Source organism: Ranitomeya variabilis, chromosome 1 (assembly GCF_051348905.1).
Source record: "Ranitomeya variabilis isolate aRanVar5 chromosome 1, aRanVar5.hap1, whole genome shotgun sequence".
NCBI classification, from domain to species: Eukaryota; Metazoa; Chordata; class Amphibia; order Anura; family Dendrobatidae; genus Ranitomeya; species Ranitomeya variabilis.
The window spans coordinates 1,101,840,116-1,101,863,900 of NC_135232.1; the positions used below are offsets into that span (position 1 = coordinate 1,101,840,116).

Consider the following 23,785-nt stretch of genomic DNA (forward strand, 5'->3'; position numbering starts at 1 on the left):
AACTACAACATGAGGACCCCTCTATTCCTGATAACCAGCCTTTCTAACACTGACAGCTGAGGGTTGTAGCCCGCAGCTGACTGTTTTGCTATGCTGGTTATCAAAAATACAGGGGAATCGAAAGTCATTTGATTTATTTATTTATAGCACAGGGGTCGGCTGATAAATACTCTCATCAGCCGCCACCTGCTCTCACTTATCAGCAACAGCAGGCGTAGAATGATGGGAGTAGTAGTCCCTTCAGCCGACGCCTGTGACCATAGGCAAGCTTTCAACTTTGGACAGGTGAGGGATATTGTTGTTTTTTATTTTTGTTTGTTTGATTACAGGGGACAATGGATTCAGGGGACCAGGTGTTAGTGAGCATAATAATGTGATTTATAAATTTTTTTTATTTTATTTTTTCCACTTGAATAAAACTCAACATTGTCCCCTGATCGAAGGCAGAGCAGGGGACAATGTGAGCCGTCTTCAGCACCAGGCGATGGGGAACAGTAACACAGATTTCCAGGCGCCGGTACGTGTCACATTGTTGACACACGGATGTTATCAGTGTGCGGGATGTTTTACGGCCCGGTCTGCTGCTAAAAAACGGACATGTCAGCGAGTTTTGTCACGGACACATGGTCAGTGGAAACACACTGACAAATGCACGGACCGGTCTATGTGTGCAAGTATCTCCGGTAAGTGCGAGAACTGTAACCACACGTACCGGAGACACTTACGTCTGAAAGAGCCCTTAGGTTGCAAGCCTTGCTGCACTTTTAATGAAAAACATTGCAGAAAAACTGGGCAGAGTTTACGACTGCACAGAGCATATATTGCTTTATATTATATATCAATTTATTTCCTGTTGCGGGTGTGTGCAGAGGTCACAGTGCCACATATGTGATGGTCACCTATCTGAGCCAGACTCGTGGCCATGTCACATTGCTGATGTCTTGTGCACACAAGCTTAGCAAGGCGCCAATATGTTGCAGCGTCACTTTCAGGTCCTTAAAAAAACAAAAATAAATTTGTTCCACTTTAAAAACTGCAGCCAGAAAAATCATCATCATTATCATCACCCAGCTCTTCCAGACTTCTGAATGGAAAATCTAGTGCAGATTTTGCAATCAATGTATATCAAAAATAAAAAGGTTTTTCCACGTATAGACCAAAATGTAATAAATTGAAGCAACTTTATCACCAACATTGGCTAGAAGTGCCACCTCTCGCTCAGTGGCCAGAGATTGAAATAGTGGCAGAGATAAACAAGTATGAGGCTTTTTAAGGTCCAGAATACTGGAAACATTAAGGGACAGAGTTGAGTAAGCGCTGCTGCAGCTCATCTTCCCCAAGAAAAAAAAAAATTGGGCATGTTGACATTTGCCAGCCTCATTCTTCTATTCCTTATACCGGACGTTGAGAAGAGAAAAATGTTGAAATATAATAGAGTTAATATATTGGATGTTTGGCCGATTCCATGGAAGTCGGCAGCTTGAGCTAACATTAATGTAGTCTTAGGCTTTTGCTGTTGTCTCGTTAGTAATTTACTACCTTAATAAAAATTCCAGGGACCTTCCTTGGCTCACTCTGTGTGCTCCAGTTGTACGGCCAATAATGAGAACGTTTATTTTGGTTTCCAGATCCAAGAAGGGCTAATAGACACACTGCCTCAATCAGGACTCATCAGTAGTCTGCATCATAACGTGATAAAGGCATCTGCTATCACAGACCATGGCAAGTCTCCCCTAGGTCTAGAAATCAAAGGATAAACTCCTAACTCTAGTATTACATTTTTATTTTTCTCTTACTTCTTCTCTAAACTCCAACATTACACGCCACAATTGCATTCATTCAATTACAGCAGTGTCCATCGTATTCTGCAAACAGTCGGTGGGAGCGCCATCACCCCCCCCCCCAGAGCCCCAACAATCAGGGCAAGCACCACCCCCACCTTCCCCAGAGCCCCAACAGTCAGGGCAAGCACCACCCCCACCTTCCCCAGAGCCCCAACAGTCAGGGCGGGCACCATCCCCACCTGCCCCAGAGCCCCAATGGTCAGGGCGGGCGCCATCCCCACCTTCCCCAGAGCCCCAATGGTCAGGGCGGGCGCCATCCCCACCTTCCCCAGAGCACCAACAGTCAGGGCGGGTGCCGAATGGATTCTACCTAACACAGTATATTAGTAGGTATATATACACACACACACACACACACACACACACCTTTCTTTCTGTAGTAGCATAAGGAATGCAGAGCTACTAAAGAAAGGGGGCTCTGAATTGTTTGAAGTGTCTGTCCCCAGTAGGGAACAATATCTAATTTCTTCAGTTTACATAGACAATCTCACCAGGGCCAATATAAAAAAACACTATAAAATGTATTAACCTTACAATCTAAAAATACTGGAGCATAGGCAGAATATTCCAATGCTGCAAACAAGCCGTGTGTGTACTCTACACACTACGCATTTCACGATGCTCAGAAGGGCTCACATGGGATTCAGAGCTGGGTACTGTGCCAACTAATCAAACCAATGAGTCCCAAGGACATTCCAGACTCAGAAATGCAATTCTACTAAAGCAGCACTAAGGTTTGTAGCTGTGAACCGTGATAACATAAGAATGTAAAAGATAGAACGGCAGAGAGGCGTGCAACCTATCCACTCCTTGTACCAGATTATGAACGGGGACCCGGCCACTAGGGCCCCAATAATCAATGGTCATCAAAGGGAGTGACGATCGGCATTGCATGAAGTCTTTCAGAAAGTGTATGCTTAAAAGCGGTTACCCGGCACTTTCCAAAGCCGCTCCCTGCCATGTTGAAAGTGAGCTGTGCCATTAACGTTCTGACCCCACACATCTGCCAAGACGCATGCAGGCGGGTAAGCATTAGGTCGAATTCTAATGAATCGGAGTCATTAACGATACCTGCCCACCATAACTGCTCTGGAGGGCGGAATGAAGGGGAACTGTAATCACACACAACCTGCGGTCCGCAAAGTGCGGGAAGAAAGCAGACATTTTTCTGATCCTAGAAATAAGGAAACTTTTTACCTGTTGAAGAAGTTACTGATCGGTCCCAATATTCTTATTTTACTATCGACATCCCCGTCCGGCAAGCAGCCCTTAAGAGTCGCATCTGCATAGTCTTTTGCAGAGTTCAAAGTAACATCTGAAAAATGAGTGTCATCATTTTCCAAGTTGACAATTGCACTTGAGTTGCTGGTCACCAAGAAGTCCACAATGTCCTCGTTGCTCACCGATAAAGTGGTGGAGAAGTCGGTGCTGAGGCTGGAAACACTGCAGTCAGAGATGTCATCACTTCTGTTCAGAGAAGTAGGGCTGTAGAGCTTGGCTGTGTCATAGCCAGATCTAGGGAAGGTGGAGGACTTCCATATGATGTGATCACTTTCAGAGTTCCTCAGAGATGGGGTACCACTACTGGTTACACTTTTGGAGCTTTGAAAGACTCTTTCGTCCCCAGCGGCTCCATTCAAACAGTTTGATCTGACGGTACAATGGACGGGTTCCGGGTTGGCGATCTCGAGGGTTGGGATGCCGGAATCCACTGAGGTGACGCTGTTGCTTTCCCCCACTGAGACAAAATGGCCATGTTTGAACTCTGGAAGAACATGAGACTGAGAAGCCTTTCGATTCCAATTGCCAAGAGGTTGAATATCGCCGTCAACAGCAATGTCATGGACCTCGATAAACCCAAGGTTCTTGATGTTAGATGGCAAGTCTTTATTCATATTCGACCAAGAGGAAACTAAAATAGGAGAAAAATAATTAGATATTGCTCTTTTGGGGGGATCGGGTGGATATATTAACATGTATGTGCACCTTTTGAATATGGACAATTATTTTTCTTCACGATAGAGAGCAGAAATTGCTCAGATCTCTGATGTGTACGAGCAGAATAAGGGCTCAATCATCTGCGAGAAAAATGGACAAATGCAATCTGATTTAAAAAAAAAAAAAAAAAAAAGAGATTGAACTCTGGCCACGAAAGTACAGTCCGGTTTTTACACACCCATGTCCTTGAAAACCCAACATTTCAACTGCCGAATACTGTACATGCCACATACAGAGTGACCGGACAGTATAGACAGTATAGTGTATCCTCACCCATCCCCTGCAGACTGAGCCCTCGCGGGCAGGGTCCTCCCTATTTATGTACCTGTTAGTGCCTTGTTTTTTGCTCATGCTTATTGTATTTGTCTATATTTGCCTCCTTTTCACATGTAAAGCGCCATGGAATAAATGGCGCTATAAAAATGTACAATAATAATAATATACACAGGATAGCTATGAAGATGTGAGCGACATTAGTACAGTGCTTGTGTAGCTTACTGTACATGTATTTTATTACTGAGTAAATTTTCTGAAAAAAATAGAATGGGATCCCCCGACATTTTATTAGCCAGCAGAGGGAAAGAAGCCAGCTGGGGGCAGATGTTTATAGCCTGGGAAGGAAGTAATACACATGGAGCTTACCAGGCTATTAGTATCAGCTCAAAGCTATATACTTAGCCTTTACTGGTCTTTAAACCCCCTCCATACCCCCCCCAAAAAAAATATATGATGTAGGGTCTCCCACTAACTAGGAACTAGCTAAGGCTAGGCAGACAGCTGCGGGCTGATATTAATAGCGTAGAAAGGGGCCATGGATATTGGCCCCATACCACACTAAAAACCATCAGTTCTAAGCCGCCCCAGAAAAGGCACATCCATAAGGTGCACCAAATCTGCCACTTACCATGGTGCGGGAGCAAGTGGGGTGATTGTATTGGGGTTGATGTGACTTTCGCATTGTCAGGTGACCTCAAATTCAGAGGTTAGTAATGGAGACGCATCTATAAGACAAACCCCATAGTCAAATTGTAAAAAAAAATACCCAGAATAAAATCCTTTATTTGAACAAATGTGACAGACTCCTTTATTAACTCTTTGAAAACCTTTCCGACAGCACCGCGAGGGTGAGAACTTTCTCCCGCTCGTTGTGACGTCAGTGAGGTGAAACGAGTTCATTGGATTTAAACTCCGTGCAACTTCAGCACGTCACTGTGAGGCACCAAGCAAGAACAGGCAGCTCAGTGTCTGATGGATGGCAGGCTGTATAGTCACATTATGCCTGATGTCTAGATGCAGCAGTTAGACGTGTCGCGGGACAATTGGATTATTAACTTCTCTGCAGACAAGTGACCAATAGTTGTTTTAATTCTATTACAGGGGACATTGGCTTCAGTGGATTGGGCGTAAGGTGAGTATAAGTGTTTTTGGTTCATTTATAGTCAATAAAAGGAGTCTATCATTTATTCAAATAAAGGACTTTATTCTGGGCGTTTATTTTTTTTTCATAATTTGACTATGGGGTTAGTAATGGCCACGTCTTATAGACGCCTCTCCATTACTAACGCATGGGCTTGATGTCACGTGAAAATAGAAAGCCGACATCAATCCCAATACGGTCACCCCACTTGCTACCACACCAGGGCAAGTGGGAAGAGCAAGGCTAAGTGTTAAATTTGGAGCATCTCTGGGGCGGATGAGAGCTGTTTTTATTCTGGGACAGGGCCAATACCCATGGCCCCTTTCCTAGGCTATTAATCAGCCCGCTGCTGTCTGATTAGCCTTTGCTGGTTATTAGTTATAGAGGGACCCTACGTCATTGTTTTTTTTTCTTGGTTGGGAGGGGGGGGCCATTTTAATCACCAAAGGTTTAGTATACAGCTGTGAGCGGACATTAATAGCCTGGGAAGCTCCATGAGCATTACCCTCTTCCCAGGCTATAAATACCTGACCCCAGCTGTCCGCATTCCCTCTGCTGGTTAATATAATTTAGCGGGATCTCATGTATTTTTCACAAAATAAATTTATTAATAAAAACACATTTCCAGTAAGCTACACAGGCAAAATATTCATTATATGTTTCAGTCACATATTTATATCTCTATAGTCTATATTGACAGAATAATATTTCTTTTGAAAAAACTGTGTAAATAACAGTAATTATCTATGTAAAGCTCATGTTAAAAAAAAAGAAAAAAAAAGAAAACGTATTCGCATGTAAAGCGGATGCTAGGCACTAAAAATTGCATTGTACTAGCAAGAAAATTGCATGACACTCGTCCCACTTTTCTGGACAGAAATCGCACCGTATTTTTTTTGTTTGTTGTTATGGATAGGCGACCTTAAAACAAGTTCCGTGCACCCTTGGTGTGGCCGGACGTTTAAGTGCATCTTTTCGGTTTCCATCTATCTCCAATCCCAATCTATCCCTTCTTTGAACGACAGTTCTGGCTTTATAGAGCCACAGAAGAACGGAGATAGATTGAAAACAGGTAGGTGGGAAGATGCACTTGGATATTTAGCTGCACCAAGAGTGCACAGATCTCCAGTGCTTGGTTTGAACAGTCACTCTGCGCTGACACACTCCTTTTAAGTTGCTTGCCTTTTATTCTTGTGGACTTTTCTCCAAGTTTTCCGATGCATGCAAATGGGGTTGTGGGAATCCCAGTCCCTCACTCGGCGTCGCCCCCCCCCCCCGGCCAGTGCTCCCAAACGCTCGGCGTCGCCCCCCAGCCATTGCCCCCCCCCCAGCCACCCGGAGTCGCCCCCAGCCAGTGACCCCCAGCCAATGTTCTCAACCCACAGTGTGGCCCCCGGCCAGTGTCGCTCTCGGGCTTTGCTTTAAATTCCTCCAGTTATTCCTGAATTATATCGCACAGCGTAGGGAGGTAATTTTCATTCACGATTATACTACATATAATTCCTATTACTAAGCATAGCTCTTACCACTCTAAAAACAGAGGAGCGCGAGGACGGCGACTGCACCTACAGATTAGGAATAACTGACATTATGGTTTACATGGCGTTATTATATAGTGACAAACACTTGAACGCTCAGGTACGGTGAATAATGGCACTGAAATTAAAGCTACACAGGAAAAAAAAAAAAAAAACTTCAAAATTGGCCGAAAATGTTGTGACTTAAAACGTTCCAGTTGATGAAATCAGATGAAAAACACGTGGAAACCCCAAACTGCACCCACAACATTTAACAGGAAAAAAAAAAAAGCCCCAAGCCTCAGTCAAAACTATTCATCAACTCTTCAAAACTACTTAGGGCTATGTTAACATACGGAATATTTGCAGCATTTTTTTTTTTCACTTTGTTATTGCTTTCTATGGGTGAAAAAACAATGATGCAGAAATGCTGAAAAATTTGACGTACTGCAGATTTAAAAAAAATAAAATTAAAAAAAAAAATAATAATGAATAGGACCCAACTTGTGTTTTATTTCATTATGCAGTTTTTGGTGGAAACCATTTTGAACTCGACAATAAAAAACAGCAGAGAAAACGCAGGAGATGCAGATTTTGTGCAGAAAATTCTGCACCCAAATCTGCAACGTGTGCACATAGCCTAAAGAATTAACATGTGTGCTTTAAAGAAAAAAAAAAAAGCATTGAAGGTCAAACAAACAAAAGGAAAAAAAAAAAATACTTTTACGGTAAAATGCGTTTTTTTCTACACCAAAAAAAAAAGAAGAAAATTGAACAAGCCCTAAAGCAACATTTTTATGCAAATAAGCAGCTGTGTTTTACAGCACCAGCTATGTGATTTCACAAACCTCATGCACAATTTTATTTTTCCCCAAATGGAATTTGAAAGCTGCTGCGTTTTTTGAAAATCTGCAACATGTCACTGCTCTCAGAGTTGTTCACCCACTGAAAGCAATGAGTGCAAAAAACACTACAAAAAAAAAAAAAAAAACCACAGCGAACAGGTTATACTTGGAGAAGAAAATTAAGTTTATTAAACATGGACTGTAGACAAATCACGCATGAATTCGACCAAAAAAACTAAATTTGCTGCAAAAATACAGCAAAATCCGCGTATTGAACACAGTGGTTTACGGTCAAAAGGTTTTGGTACACACACAAAAAAAAAAAAAAAAAATGTTCTGCATGTGAACATAGCCCAAAACTTTCTATACACATCAGTCTAACTAACGCCTTGTTCAGATGTCAGTTTCTTTTACATAAGAGAGAAAAAAAAAACAAAAAACCAGGTCGTGTTTCATCAGATCTTGAGCAATTTTTTTATTTTTCTTTTTACGGGCTAAGCAAAGAAAAGAAAAAAAAAAAGTTTCTCAACCCTTTTAGTTACTGAAAAACTGACTGAATTCTGTCAGAATTTTTCACTGACCCATTCACTGACTTTCATTGCCAATTTTGATCAAAACCGCTCGGATCAATATCGGGACTTATCTCCGCAATTTTGCATGGCCTAAGAAAAAAATAAATAAAATCTGACATGTGAACAGCCCCCCATAGACTGTCATAGGTACAAGTGCCATTTGTAAAAAAAAAAAAAATGGATAACACTCGTACATGATAAACTGATGTGTGAATGGGGCCTTATTCACACGTCCTTGGTTTAAAAAAAAAAAAAAAAAAAAATGGATCACACGGATGTATTTACGAAAAAGCGGAATAGCGGCAAAGGCCAATAAAACGACATGCCAATTCTACGGGTACTTAGTGGTAGGTGTATACAGCACAACAAGGGTTACTTCTATCCTTCCAGGCATAAAGCAAACAAACATCACTAGAAAGTCACGGCGGCGCTGCACACAGGACTCCAAAGTAAACGCCTGCAAGGGACCTGAGTCTCCAATGTCAAAGCCAAGAGGCTGGAAGCAAAGCCAAGATCTCGCCAGCGACCGCGGCTCCGACATGTTCACGCGGGTATATCACTGCAGGTGCTTCACTATGCAGACACATGGGCCAGGTGCTGGGAATAACATGAGCGTGGGAACACAGATTTTACCACTCGATTGCAAAGGAGAAATCCACAAACTATCCATGTAATGTGAACTTGCTTCTAGGGGACAATACTTCTGTATAAGGCCGGCGTCACACTGGCGAGTTTTACGGACGTAAGAGCGCAGAAACTACGTCCGTAAAACTCGCATTACATACGGCACAATTATTCTCAATGGGGCTGCTCCTATTAGCCGTATATTACGGTTCAGTATTATACGGCTTTCTACGGCCGTACAAAATCGCAGCATGCTGCGTTTGTCAGCGTATTGCGCAAGAAAAATCGCTAATGAAAGTCTATGGGGGCGAGAAAAATACGGATTCCACACGGACCTGCAGTGTGACTTGCGAGAAATACGCAGCGGTGTTAGTGAAAAGTCGGTAATTCAATTGCCGGCTTTTCATTTCTCCTGCACAAACCCGACAGGATATGAGACATGGTTTACATACAGTAAATCATCTCATATCCCCTTTTTTTTTGCATATTCCACACTACTAATGTTAGTAGTGTGTATGTGCAAAATTTCAGCGCTGTAGCTGCTGAAATAAAGGGTTAAATGGCGGAAAAAATTGGCGTGGGCTCCCGCGCAATTTTCTCCGCCAGAATGGTAAAGCCAGTGACTGAGGGTAGATATTAATAGCCAGGAGAGGGTCCATGGTTATTGGCCCCCCCGTGGCTAAAAACATCTGCCCCCAGCCACCCCAGAAAAGGCACATCTGGAAGATGCGCCTATTCTGGCACTTGGCCACTCTCTTCCCACTCCCTGTAGCGGTGGGATATGGGGTAATGAAGGGTTAATGCCACCTTGCTATTGGAAGGTGACATTAAGCCAGATTAATAATGGAGAGGCGTCAATTATGACACCTATCCATTATTAATCCAATTGTTGGAAAGGGTTAAAAAACACACACACACACACACATGATTAAAAAGTATTTTAATGAAATAAACACAGCGGTTGTAATAATTTATTGCTCTCTCAATCCATCAGGAACACCCTCGCTTGGAAAAATAATAAACGCACAAGATACAAACCTTCTGGTGAACCGTCTCGTCCCACGATGTAATCCATCTGAAGGGGTTAACTAATATTACAGGCAGGAGCCCTGCTAAATGCAGCGGTGCTCCGTGCCTGTAATCCCCGGCGAATGAATGAAATGTAGGTCATTGACCTACATTTCCTTCAGTCGCGGTGATGCGCCCCCTGGTGGATGTCCTCATATGACCTGGAGCGTGGGAAAAAGTTCCCAGGCTGCAGTTCATGAGAACATCCAGCAGGGGCGCATCACCGCGACTCAATGTAAGTACAGATCACTGCTTTCCTTTCAGCACCCGGGGATTACAGGCAAGGAGCACAGCTGCATTAGCAGGGCTCCTGCCTGTAATATTAGTTAACCCCTTCAGATGGATTACTTCGTGGGACGAGACGGTTCACCAGAAGGTATGTATCTTGTGCGTTTATTATTTTTCCAAGCGAGGGTGTTCCTGATGGATTGAGAGAACAATAAATTATTACAACAACCGCTGTGTTTATTTTATTAAAATACTTTTAAATCATGTGTGTGTGTGTTCTTTAACCCTTTCCAACAATTGGATTAATAATGGATAGGTGTCATAATTGACGCCTCTCCATTATTAATCTGGCTTAATGTCACCTTCCAATAGCAAGGTGGCATTAACCCTTCATTACCCCATATCCCACCACTACAGGGAGTGGGAAGAGAGTGGCCAAGTGCCAGAATAGGCGCATCTTCCAGATGTGCCTTTTCTGGGGTGGCTGGGGGCAGATGTTTGTAGCCACGGGGGGGCCCAATAACCATGGACCCTCTCCTGGCTATTAATATCTGCCCTCAGTCACTGGCTTTACCATTCTGGCGGAGAAAATTGCGCGGGAGCCCACGCCAATTTTTTCCGCCATTTAACCCTTTATTTTAGCAGCTACAGCGCTGAAATTTTGCACATACACACTACTAACATTAGTAGTGTGGAATATGCAAAAAAAAAGGGATATGAGATGGTTTACTGTATGAAAACCATGTCTCATATCCTGTCGGGTTTGTGCAGGAGAAATGAAAAGCCGGCAATTGAATTACCGGCTGTTCACAGATATCGCGCTGAATGAAATCTAAATACAGAATATATATATATGTGTCTCAATGACATATATATATATATATATATATATATATATATACACTGTATATATGTTTTCCCGAACATTTGAGCACATAAATCCATTAGATGTCGGTTTTGCAAGCCTGCGCGAAAATCTCGCAGTACGGATGCCATACAGATTACATACGGAGGATGCCATGCGCAAAATACGCTGACACACCCTGCCTACGGATCAATATTTTGGGAACATTTCTCCGTATTACGGCCGTAGTACGGACGTAAAAAACGGACCGTATTGTCTTACGCCGAGTGTGATGCCGGCCTAAAAGGCGTTTAATGGAGCATGTCATGATATGAACACACCTTCACGGCGAGACATGGAAAGGACAATAAAGGGGGTCTCCACATATATGGAGGCTCGTCGCAAAACAGAGCTGAAATACTGACAAGTACACGAGCCATAAATTTCTCACAATCGTTGTATAAAAATATTTTAAAAAGACCAGAATTATGTATTTTGGTGTAAATGCTGCTGTTCTCCTGAATCCGGCGATGTTTTTCTTTTTTTCTTGCACCTCTCCGTTCCTGAGATACAGCCCAGTCTTCCCTCAATATAAAAACAATCTTCTTAGCCAAGTGGGCGTGTTCTTGACGATCCCGCCACGTTGGCTAACAAGATTAGCTCTCTATAGAGGGAAGAGGGGTCCATATCTCAGCAATGGAGAGGCACAGGAACAAAAGAAAAACAATGCTGGATTCAGGAGAACAGGGGCATTTACACCGGAGGGGAAGGTGCGGGAATGATGAGCGTGAGCGCTGCTCCCAACTGAAAAGTTTATGGGACTGAGAAAATGGGTCACACCACTAACGCTCCATTTTCACAGGACTCTTAGCGACGCCAGTTCTCTTCTAGATGATCAATGCCGTTTATGGGTCAACACCTTTAAAAAGCAATTTGCCCCATAGGTCTCTTAGTAAATTATTTCATTTTTCTTCATAGAACAATGCTAGAGGTTTTCTTATCACTGTGCATTTTTCTGTCCCTCCACCTTCTCTAGTCAGTCTGAAAAAAAATAAAATAAAAAAAAAATAAAAATCAGACTGCACTCAGATGTCATCAGAGTGCAGCCCGATACACTTGCAACGTCAATTTTGATCTGACAGATCTCCGATTTATCTAAAAAATAAATCAGACACATGCCCAGCCCTATAGAATATCACAAGGACTATGCTGACAATTTAATCGAAAAGGTCTAGTAGGCATAACAGAAGAACAGTACAAAGAACAGTAGGAGTGAAAGATGCCCCAGAATTTTTGGGCCCATGCGAAATGCAACCGTTCGTTAAAACAGACCTGTCAGGAGAGAAAAAAAAAAAAAGAAGAAAAATAAAAAAAGGTTTTAAAAACCTAAAAACAAGGAAACTAAAACTTTCCACGTGACCAGAAACAAGACCAAAAGAACATTGGCATGCAGCGTTACACACTAATCTTAGCAGAAGGAATTAGTCAGCAGTGTGATGAAGGTTATGGATGAAAACAGAAAAAAAAAAAAACTTAAAAAGGGGAAGACATTCGCAAAGAGACCGTGACCTTGCAGAAAACACACAGGATGCGGCTCTGAACGGCCGGAGGAGCAAACGAGTGCTGTGTGTCGTCGAGCGTGATCACATAAACTTTCACCAAATGCTTAAAAAAAAAAAAAATGAGTTTATTTGCACTTTATACATAACACGATGTGGCTGCTCCTGTTGTGCCCGGCGGGTGAACTAAAATATGCAGTAAGCTGGTATTACCTTGGCAGTCGTGACCTCCATTCCTCTGTAGCTCAGGCTGTGACATTGCCAGCCAAAGAAACACAGTGCAAAGCGAGCGTGGCACCAAGATCCGGGCATGACAGTCTAGGCCATTTCTTCACCACCTCGTAAATTACTGCACACACACACACACAAAAAAAAAAGAGAAACAAGGCATTAGAAAGTAAAACCGACTTATGTTTTTTGGTTGTTTCACATCTATCAACTTTGCCTAGGCACAAAAATGGCCACGTCAAGTGTAATAGCTCGTGTTACAATAGTAGTTAGAATGCTGCGGATTTTAGCGACAGAATTGAGCGGATAAAATCCACAGATAAGATTTGAACCAATGCCATCCATATGTCGTGCATAGAATTTGTTAAATGTTTTTAACTGCAGCATAAACATATCTACTGCTAAAAGCGCATGGATTTATGTGGATTATTTTTCCCCTCTTAATTCCAAAGAGGAAATTAAAATCCACATTCAGATTTTAACGTGGAGGCAGAATACTTGCAGAGCAGCGATTGCGAATAATAGTATAAAATATCAACGTGCAGCAATCCCGTGCTGATGGCCCAAAGGCCTCTGCTTACTGGCCACCAATAATGAGGACAGACAAGAGCGGATTCATCATGATCGGACTGAAGTGGAAAATAATAGACCAGCCAGGTGAAGGAAGAAAGGGATTGGAGAGGTTAGGATATCATTTTAGGTTTTTTTTTTGTTTTTTTTAATTGTTAAAATCAATCATTCTTGCAATCCATACTGTGAAAAAAAAAAAAAAAATCAACAAAAATTTGAGTGCAGATTTTCCAGCAAAATGTTATGTACCGGAAAAAACTCCTTGTGGATCCAGCTTTATAGCTACAACACAAGGGAAAAAAAAAATTCTTACAGTTTTGTGCATAAAGTTTCAAGACAAACCTGCTGTACAAGTCTCCTCCACTCCCTCTGTCCCTTTTCCATGTTCACATGCACCTTTAAGGCTGTGTGCACACGTTCCGGATTTTTCGCATTTTTTTCCACTATAAAAAGCGCGAAAAAAACGCATCTATTAAGCATCCTATTAATAGAATGCAATCTGCAATTTTTGTGCACATGTTAGCGGAAAAAAACGCATTGTGGTAAAAAACACAGCATGTTCATTAATTTTGCGGATTTTTCGCGGATTTCCCGCAATTTAATGCATTGGGAAGCTCCGGAAAAAAACGCGAAAAATCCGAACAAAAAACATGCGGATTTCCTGCGGAAAAAGTCCGGTTTTGTTCAGGAAATTTCTGAAAGGAATCCTGACGTGTGCACATAGACTAAAAAGGGTTTTTTCCCCCCACTTTCACAAAAGCGGTGCCCAAATGATCTAAAACTATGCGAGTCAGACGGTCCTCCTCCTTCCTGGATTAGGCACCAGATCTCCAATAATTCTGGTCTGTATTTTGGCTGTGACAGTGACATCAGACCTATGGTGCGCATCACCTCTGCAGCCAATCCATTAGGTCAGCGGCTCTGCTGATGTGCACAGCACAAGCCACCGAGCTCAGTGACTAGCTGCAGCGGTGAGGTGTACCAGGACAGCCAAAATACAGAGACCAAAGCAGCAGCGGACCCGGAGACAGCGAGGAGTAACATCTGTGTTGGTGGTTTACAAACTATGTAATCGTTTGGACAACACTTTCGTGAAATTAGACAACCCCCTTTAAATATGCAAGTATAGCCCAAGCCTCATGCTATAAAATAAAATTGAAAAAATAAATAAATAAATCACAAAAGGCACAATCATCTAACTATTAACAATGATCAATTGCAACTTTCATCCACAAGACACAAATGTCTATGGCACTTGGATTTATTGAACTCCTATGAAAGTGTATGGAAGGGACAGTGTATACCTCATCATTTATGGAGAAACAAGACAGTCCCTCGTTTTTAAGATCCAGGTGCCAGGACCTACATCTCTCACACAATCATGGCGTATGTTCATCTAAAACCTAAAAAATAGCCATATGTTATTGTTAGTAAATCCCAAGTTATTGAGCAGTAGCCAAACTTTGGGAACTAAGTTTACTCTACTTTTAGACATGACAGCAATGTTTTGTTTGCTGCATATGTCGTTTTGGCAAAAGTCACAACTGGAAGTAGAGTAAGGTTATGTTCACACATTGCGTTTTTTTGCACGCACTCATTGCTTTCAATGGGTGAAATACACGGCATTTTGCAGAAAACGCAGCTCTTTGACAAAAGTCAGGCAAAAGATTAAAAAAAAAAAAGCTGTATGCATGACATTTCCGAAATCTCAGACTTTGCTGGTGCTGTGAAACGTAGCTGAAAATTTGCATTAAAAAATGCTCCAAAAATGCAACGTGTGAACATTGCCTTACAATGGTTTTCTCCGTACACATTAGACAGGGGTCAGTCTAATGAGTGCTTGGCCGACAGCCATCTCCCCAACACCTCTACATCCAGGAACACTCCTCCAATCTACGAGAGCCAGCGCCAGATTCCTCTATATCCAGGAACACCCCACCAATCTACGAGAGCCAGCAGCAGACTGCTCTATATCCAGGAACCCTCCACCAATCTACGAGAGCCAGCGCCAGACTCCTCTATATCCAGGAACACTCCACCAATCTACGAGAGCCAGCGCCAGACTCCTCTATATCCAGGAACACCCCACCAATCTACTAGAGCCAGCGCCAGACTCCTCTATATCCAGGAACACTCCACCAATCTACGAGAGCCAGCGCCAGACTCCTCTATATCCAGGAACACCCCACCAATCTACGAGAGCCAGCACCAGACTCCTCTATACACAGGAACACTCCACCAATCTACTAGAGCCAGCGCCAGACTCCTCTATATCCAGGAACACTCCACCAATCTACGAGAGCCAGGACCAGACTCCTCTATATCCAGGAACACTCCACCAATCTACAAGACCAAACGCCAGACTCCTTTCTATACAGGAACACCGCACCAATCTACGACAGCCAGCGCCAGACTCCTCTATATCCAGGAACACTCCACCAATCTACGAGAGCCAGCGCCAGACTCCTCTATATCCAGGAACACTCCACCAATCTACAAGACCAAACGCCAGACTCCTTTCTATACAGGAACACCGCACCAATCTACGACAGCCAGCGCCAGACTCCTCTATATCCAGGAACACTCCACCAATCTACGAGAGCCAGCGCCAGACTCCTCTATATCCAGGAACACCCCACCAATCTACGAGAGCCAGCGCCAGACTCCTCTATATCCAGGAACACTCCACCAATCTACGAGAGCCAGCGCCAGACTCCTCTATATCCAGGAACACCCCACCAATCTACGAGAGCCAGCGCCAGACTCCTCTATATCCAGGAACACTCCACCAATCTACGAGAGCCAGCACCAGACTCCTCTATACACAGGAACACTCCACCAATCTACTAGAGCCAGCGCCAGACTCCTCTATATCCAGGAACACTCCACCAATCTACGAGAGCCAGCGCCAGACTCCTCTATATCCAGGAACACCCCACCAATCTACGAGAGCCAGCACCAGACTCCTCTATACACAGGAACACTCCACCAATCTACTAGAGCCAGCGCCAGACTCCTCTATATCCAGGAACACTCCACCAATCTACGAGAGCCAGGACCAGACTCCTCTATATCCAGGAACACTCCACCAATCTACAAGACCAAACGCCAGACTCCTTTCTATACAGGAACACCGCACCAATCTACGACAGCCAGCGCCAGACTCCTCTATATCCAGGAACACTCCACCAATCTACGAGAGCCAGCGCCAGACTCCTCTATATCCAGGAACACCCCACCAATCTACGAGAGCCAGCGCCAGACTCCTCTATATCCAGGAACACTCCACCAATCTACGAGAGCCAGCGCCAGACTCCTCTATATCCAGGAACACCCCACCAATCTACGAGAGCCAGCACCAGACTCCTCTATACACAGGAACACTCCACCAATCTACTAGAGCCAGCGCCAGACTCCTCTATATCCAGGAACACTCCACCAATCTACGAGAGCCAGCGCCAGACTCCTCTATATCCAGGAACACTCCACCAATCTACGAGAGCCAGGACCAGACTCCTCTATATCCAGGAACACTCCACCAATCTACAAGACCAAACGCCAGACTCCTTTCTATACAGGAACACCGCACCAATCTACGACAGCCAGCGCCAGACTCCTCTATATCCAGGAACACTCCACCAATCTACGAGAGCCAGCGCCAGACTCCTCTATATCCAGGAACACTCCACCAATCTACAAGACCAAACGCCAGACTCCTTTCTATACAGGAACACCGCACCAATCTACGACAGCCAGCGCCAGACTCCTCTATATCCAGGAACACTCCACCAATCTACGAGAGCCAGCGCCAGACTCCTCTATATCCAGGAACACCCCACCAATCTACGAGAGCCAGCGCCAGACTCCTCTATATCCAGGAACACTCCACCAATCTACGAGAGCCAGCGCCAGACTCCTCTATATCCAGGAACACCCCACCAATCTACGAGAGCCAGCACCAGACTCCTCTATACACAGGAACACTCCACCAATCTACTAGAGCCAGCAGCAGACTTCTCTATATCCAGGAACACCCCACCAATCTACGAGAGCCAGCGCCAGACTCCTCTATATCCAGGAACACTCCACCAATCTACGAGAGCCAGCGCCAGACTCCTCTATATCCAGGAACACTCCACCAATCTACGAGAGCCAGGACCAGACTCCTCTATATCCAGGAACACCGCACCAATCTACGACAGCCAGCGCCAGACTCCTAACAGCAGCTAATCTACAGGGAGAGCAGAAGCACAGGCCATCAGAAACCCAACATTTCAGATTGTCGGCCGATCCAGCCCAGCATAGACTATCATGTAACAAGGGCTTTTAGTCCATCTTATCAATTACATGTTTTATTGGTCATTTTTAAGAAGTCAGTCCTCTTTCCCATCGCTTTTAACTATGTTTCTTGTTTAAGGTTGAAAGACAAGAAGTCCATCAAGATCAACCCCAGGGGTGGACACACCACGTGTGCAGACAATTCGGCTGCACAAGGACCCTGGAAGGAAGAGGGCTCAGTCGCACTCCTGGCATCTCAGTATGCGCACTCAGGATCAGCATTGGGCCATCGGGGAGGGTCCGCCACATCTGGCTGTGCTCAATTATTAGTTACCGTAATTCATCTATCATTTGTGGCAGACATTTGTGCTGTGCACCATATCCTGGGTGGGATACATCTACCCACCTATTTTCAGGTGCTGTAAAATACTATAACCAGCCTTGCTACTATTTTGCATGCATTTACAACAACAGACGTATGTATATGTTTATACCTTTTTGTGGCATCTACCATTTAGCCCATTTGTGATATGAATAAAGTCCTAGCGAGGCGACACTTGGGTGTCCTGGTACATGGGGCAACAGCACCAGACTCCACAACCCTGACAAAAACTTTTACGCCATGATCAAACAGATTCTTGAGAAGGTTTTTTTGTGGAGTGGATTTGGTCCATCCTTGAAAAGCTCTCGACAGGCTCTTACTGTTCATTTCAATGCTAAAGACCCTTTGCTGTTCACATGTTCAGTTTTTTGTTTGTTTTGAAGATAAAAATGCCTTATGGAAAAAAAAAAAAAGTACACATCACAACTTTGAGGCAAATTTCTACCAGAATGTGGACCAATTCTGATACATTGATGCTTTTCAAGGAGTTCCAAAAGTTTTTGGTTTTTGTCCCCCCCCCTTTTGAAGAGTTTTGATAGGACAACACCTAGTTTGGTTCAGAAAACTGTAAAAAAAAAAAAAAAAAAAAAAAAATTACATACCGTACATTCCCTTCCCCCCCAGCCATTTTTTTTCTTTAGAGGTTTTGATAAAAATAACTAAATTCCTCTTATGAACGGCAAAGTTTTTGATGAGGAATTTGCTATAGATCCATTCTAGTCTTTCAAAAATATTCAGCTCCTTCCAAAACTTCCCATGAACCACAGCATGGATGTCTGCGTCGGACCTCCTGCTTGCTGAAACGTTGGTTGACAAAAGCGGGATGACCCCCATTCCCCAAAATGATGAACCCCCAAATATCAGACATTTATGGCAAGTCATAAGTACGGTTATAGAGCGATCCCCCACCTAGCCTTATATATAAGCCCCCCACGTGTGCCCTGGGTCCCCATCTGTCACACACAGATATATATGGCAGGTAGGAATTATACATATTCGCTCCTGTTATAAAACATATATGTCACGGTCCGCAAATTAGATTAGAAAAAAAAATTTTTTGGGGGGCAAAATCAAAAAAGAAAAAACAACAACAAAAAAAAAAAAACACACAACACCTCACACCTGACTTTCTGTGATGTCCCAAGTCCCACCTACTGATCCTGGATGTACATCACTGCAACCCAGGTAGAAAGTTGTCCACAGGCCCCAACTTGTGCGATGTGAGCACCTTGCAGCCCCCAGTGACACCCAGCGCAGACGTCTCCCCTACACATTCACACCTACACCACCTCACTAATAACCCGACCACCCCTATTCCCCCGGAATGGAGTAGCCCCTCTCCCAGGTTAGGTATCGGGGGCCGGAGACACCACACTAACCTGGCAGGGGGAGGTATGAGCGCGGTGTCCCCCTCCGCAGCCTGTGAGCCCGGCGCTGCAGGTGCTGCTCTTGTTCCTGTTAGGGAGGCGCTTCCTCGGTGAATGTCGCCTCCTCCTGAGCTCCGGCCTCCTCCCTCCTGCCTTGTGCTTCCACCTTTGTCATGCCGGCCTCCTGCTATTGTGCACAAGCAGCATGGAGGGAGGCACTGCCCCCTCATACTCTGTGCCCCCTCATACTCTGTGCCCCCTCATACTCTGTGTCCCCTCATACTCTGTGCCCCCTCATACTCTGTGCCCCCTCATACTCTGTGTCCCCTCAGCCTGCAGTATCACCAGGACATCTGATATGTCTGTGCAGCTAGACAATTGCTTGCATAGCAATTCCATAATGTGTGATACCAGGTGCTGGGACCTACTGTGCAAAAAAAAGAGGCCTTACCTCAACTAGAGAAGGGCCTTGTAGGTGGACAGTGGTGTGGTCAATGTTGCTAAAATAACAATTCCCTAATATTACTGCTAGAACCGATGGTGGTAGTTGCCCCCCAGGTCTGGTAATATCAGGGTCCTTAGTTCTTGCCTTTTAGCACTGGCAGACACAGAAGAGGCCCCGATGCAAGAACAGTATATGGGTCCAATAGCGCCTCATAATGCACAATTACACCCGCTTTGGAGGCGTTTGTGGCCCCCTTATCGTTACTGCCCCCGTGCGGTTGCACCAATGATATGTCCGCCCCTGCCCTTTAGGAGGTGCAGTATATTTTTCATAACTAGCAATTCCCCCATGTAATGTTATTGTTGGCGGCACTTTCAGGGATTTGGGCCCCTGGGCTGTCAGGGCCATTTGCATGACATGAGCATGTGTCTGCCAACAGGAGAGAAGCAGATAATCTGGATTTCCCACAGCCCCACCTAAGGGCGCAGTCAGATGGCCGGACTACTCGCGCCAGAATCGCAAGTCTCGGACTGGCCGTCGGCGCTCCTGACCTGAGCGCAGGGCCGGACTGGCCATCCGGCAATTCTGGCTAATGCCAGAAGGGCCTCTGTGGTCATGGGCCGCCTTGTCTGCTATGTTGTTAGCAGAATCAGTGTTCTCAAGACACCCATACTGTTAAGAGTTGTGATGGAGCACAAAGTCGCTGAGTCCATCACTTACCCCACCAGGCCACGGGTATCATTAGAATTATTGGTCTTGTAGAAAATGTTCCTTTTCTCCATCCAGGGTAATATTAGTAATATATCCCATCTGGTTCATGGGGACAGGGACACCATGAACCTGTGTGATTTTAAATGCCAGGGCTGAATTTCAGCCCCAGTCCATACCTGCCTGAGCGTGGCAGCTGCATAGAAATATGGCTGACGGCCATTTCCAAGATTTCGACATAATCCGGCCCTTAACCTGTGTAAATCGTCATTAAATAATACGTTCTAGAATGTACTAGCATATCTGTCTCCATTTACTGGTAGCCACAGCATCCTATATCCCTCTCACCTCGCTTCCTTTAAAGGTTTTTTTGGTTTTGGAAAACTCCAGTTGCAGTTTGTTTATTTAAAAAAATTAAACAAGCCTTACTCACCCTTCCCAGGTCCATCGCTTAGTCTCCACTGCTCCAGGTTTCGTGTATTGTCTGCAACGCTGATGTTATGTCGACAGCGGCCAATAATTGAGCTCAGTCGTTCCACCCAAGTAGACAGCCGATCAGTGCCGCTGAGCTCACTGATTGATTGCAGCACCATCAGCGCTGAAGATAATAACAGACGGCAGGGGCAGAGTCTCTGGACCTGGGGAGGGTGAATATAGACAGTTTAAAAAAAAAAGGGGGTAAAAATCCCTTTAATGTGTTCAACGCTAGACACTGTTTCCAGTCCCCTTTTGTGCTCCAGATGATGCGGAGACATAAGGGGGGTGGGAAGAGTTAGTAACATTCATGAAAAGTTTCATTAGGACACTAAGTAGTAGTTGTAATATCCTGATTGTGAAAGGCTCAGGTCAGGGCTTTGTATTTTTTTTTTTTTTATGTTGCAAGATATTTCCCATCCAGTGCTCCCTGCAGAACAAGCCACAGTGACATCACCAGCGTGCCTGTGACAACACTTCCTGTCATTCTTTGATCTCGTGTTAATTAGATTGCTGCTGGTAGATGGAGGCTTGTCTGTAACATACTATTGTGGTGTGTGGAGGACAGCCCCTTCCTGCACAATCTGTCTGTGAAGCTGGGACACAAAGTAATGCACATCTCACTTCATCAGCTCCTCATTCTGGCATCTAAAGGGGTTCTCCGTTCAGTGTTGGGGTCCCTCTGTGACAGGGTACCCAACCTGCGGCTCGGGAGCCTCTTATGGCTCGTGGGTCCATGGTGTGTGGCTCGCACATTTGATGCATTATCACCAGGTCTAGCAATTAGCTATGAAGAGCAGATCTCCAGATGATGGCTTTTGTAAGTGTCCCTGCACAGAATAGCAGATCCGGATGTGTATGTACTGGCGGAGGGCAAGGAGGGGATAGATATGGAATAGAATCATAGAATGTTAGAGTTGGAAGGGACCTCCAGGGTCATCGTGTCCAACCTCTGCTCAATGCAGAATTCACTAAACCATCTCAGACAGATGTCTGTCCAGCCTCTGTTTGAAGACTTCCATTGAAGGAGAACTCACCACCTCTCGTGGCAGCCTGTCCCATTCAGCCGGGGAAAAGATGTAAAGCTGGGGATAGGATGAAACTGCCAGTTAGAGGGGTGCGTAAAGCTGGGTGCAACAGTGTGAGGGAAATGCTTGATGAGAGAATAATGAATAAGTGGGAACTAGTGATGAGCGAGTGTGCTCGTTATCCCGGTACTACAAAAATATAAGAATGAACCTATGCGTTTCAGTCCTTACTTAGGTTTGATGAGTGTCCTTGAGTGAGGACTAAGTTTTAGTCTGAAACGTGTAGGATCCATTCTTTTGTAAAAAAATATTTAGAATTGTTCTACTTTTGTAGTACTGGGATTGTCCATTTTAATCTTTATTGAAATAAAACTTTTTGTATATTTTTATCCAGAAAATGGCTGGATTTCTCCTTTTCTATGGGCTAAGATCATTCTGAAGGGAGGGGGAGGAAGTGAGCTGTAACATCACTTAATGTAACTGGTGGATCCCACGTTTTCTGCTGTACATAGGGATGTTACCTGTCATTTTAATCCCATCTGTGAGGATAATTGGACTGCTGAAAATTCTTCTGTGCAGATTAGAGAATGCTATTTTTTTTTTTTCAAAAAATTGCAAGAATTGTGAATTTTTTGTTGTTTTTTATATACTGACATTGAAATTGGAAAAAAGACTTATCAAAATAAAATAAGAATGCATTTAATGTAACAACTTGATTTAATGGATGATTTTTTTTTTTACTTAAAGGGAAACTGTCACCTGAATTTGGCGGGACTGGTTTTCGGTCATATGGGCGGGGTTTTCGGGTGTTTGATTCACCCTTTCCTTACCCGCTGGCTGCATGCTGGCTGCAATATTGGATTGAAGTTCATACTCTGTCCTCCGTAGTACACGCGCAGTATGCTTTGCCCAACTGTGGGCAAAGCCGAAAAGCATTAGTGCGCATGCGCCGGCACACTATGTCCCGGAAGTATTTCGCTGTGTTCCGGGACATAGTGCGCCGGCGCATGCACACTAATGCTATTCGCCTTTGCCCGCAGTTGGGCAAAGCATACTGCGTGTGTGCAAGGCAAGATTGCCTTGCGCAGGCGTGTACTACGGAGGATAGAGAATGAACTTCAATCCAATATTGCGGCCAGCATGCAGCCAGCGGGTAAGGAAAGGGTGAACCAAACACCCGAAAACCCCGCCCATATGACCGAAAACCGGTCCCGCCAAATTCAGGTGACAGGTTCCCTTTAAATGCTAAAAATCATTTTTGCATTTGGGTTTCATTAAGAATTTTGCCCAGACTGCTTTCTTCAGCATTTAGTGTTGCACCATCTATTACTAGCTGCAGAATGAGATAATGGAGAAACTGTTAGTGAATGGGGGGTTGTGACTCTTTAATCTGTTTATTCCTGAGCTTTTCTGTGCTGATTTATGATGACAGACCGCATCAAAGTTGAGCTCAAACTTTGAGGTGGTCAGAAATTGGCTGAAGACACCTCAAAAATGGACAGATAAAAGGTAAAGCTGAGGATGACGGTGATGAAGATGATTTATTGGTCTCTTGAACCCTTTTGCTGGGCACATACACTCACCGGCCACTTTATTAGGTACACCATGCTAGTAACGGGTTGGACCCCCTTTTGCCTTCAGAACTGCCTCAATTCTTCGTGGCATAGATTCAACAAGGTGCTGGAAGCATTCCTCAGAGATTTTGGTCCATATTGACATGATGGCATCACACAGTTGCAGCAGATTTGTCGGCTGCACATCCCAAAGATGCTCCATACAAGGCAGGATG

At 44.3% G+C, this 23,785-nt stretch overlaps 1 protein-coding gene across 2 annotated transcripts in view; it reads right to left on the bottom strand.

Annotated features, from left to right (window-relative positions):
- Positions 1 to 19,505, bottom strand: part of TBC1D14 (TBC1 domain family member 14) — an 85,607-nt gene extending 66,102 nt beyond the window's left edge. Inside the window, exons 1-3 of one of the 2 annotated variants that reach the window (XM_077280102.1) lie at positions 19,354 to 19,505; positions 12,730 to 12,865; positions 3,042 to 3,756 (exon numbers count right to left, since the gene is read on the bottom strand). In XM_077280102.1, the coding sequence (XP_077136217.1) occupies positions 3,042 to 3,756; positions 12,730 to 12,775 (761 nt within the window). In that variant the 5' untranslated portion in view covers positions 12,776 to 12,865; positions 19,354 to 19,505. Of the gene's footprint in view, positions 1 to 3,041; positions 3,757 to 12,729; positions 12,866 to 19,096; positions 19,230 to 19,353 lie in introns of those variants that run through there. The other variant, XM_077280103.1, reaches the window with a different exon arrangement.
- Between the last annotated feature and the right edge of the window lie 4,280 nt (positions 19,506 to 23,785).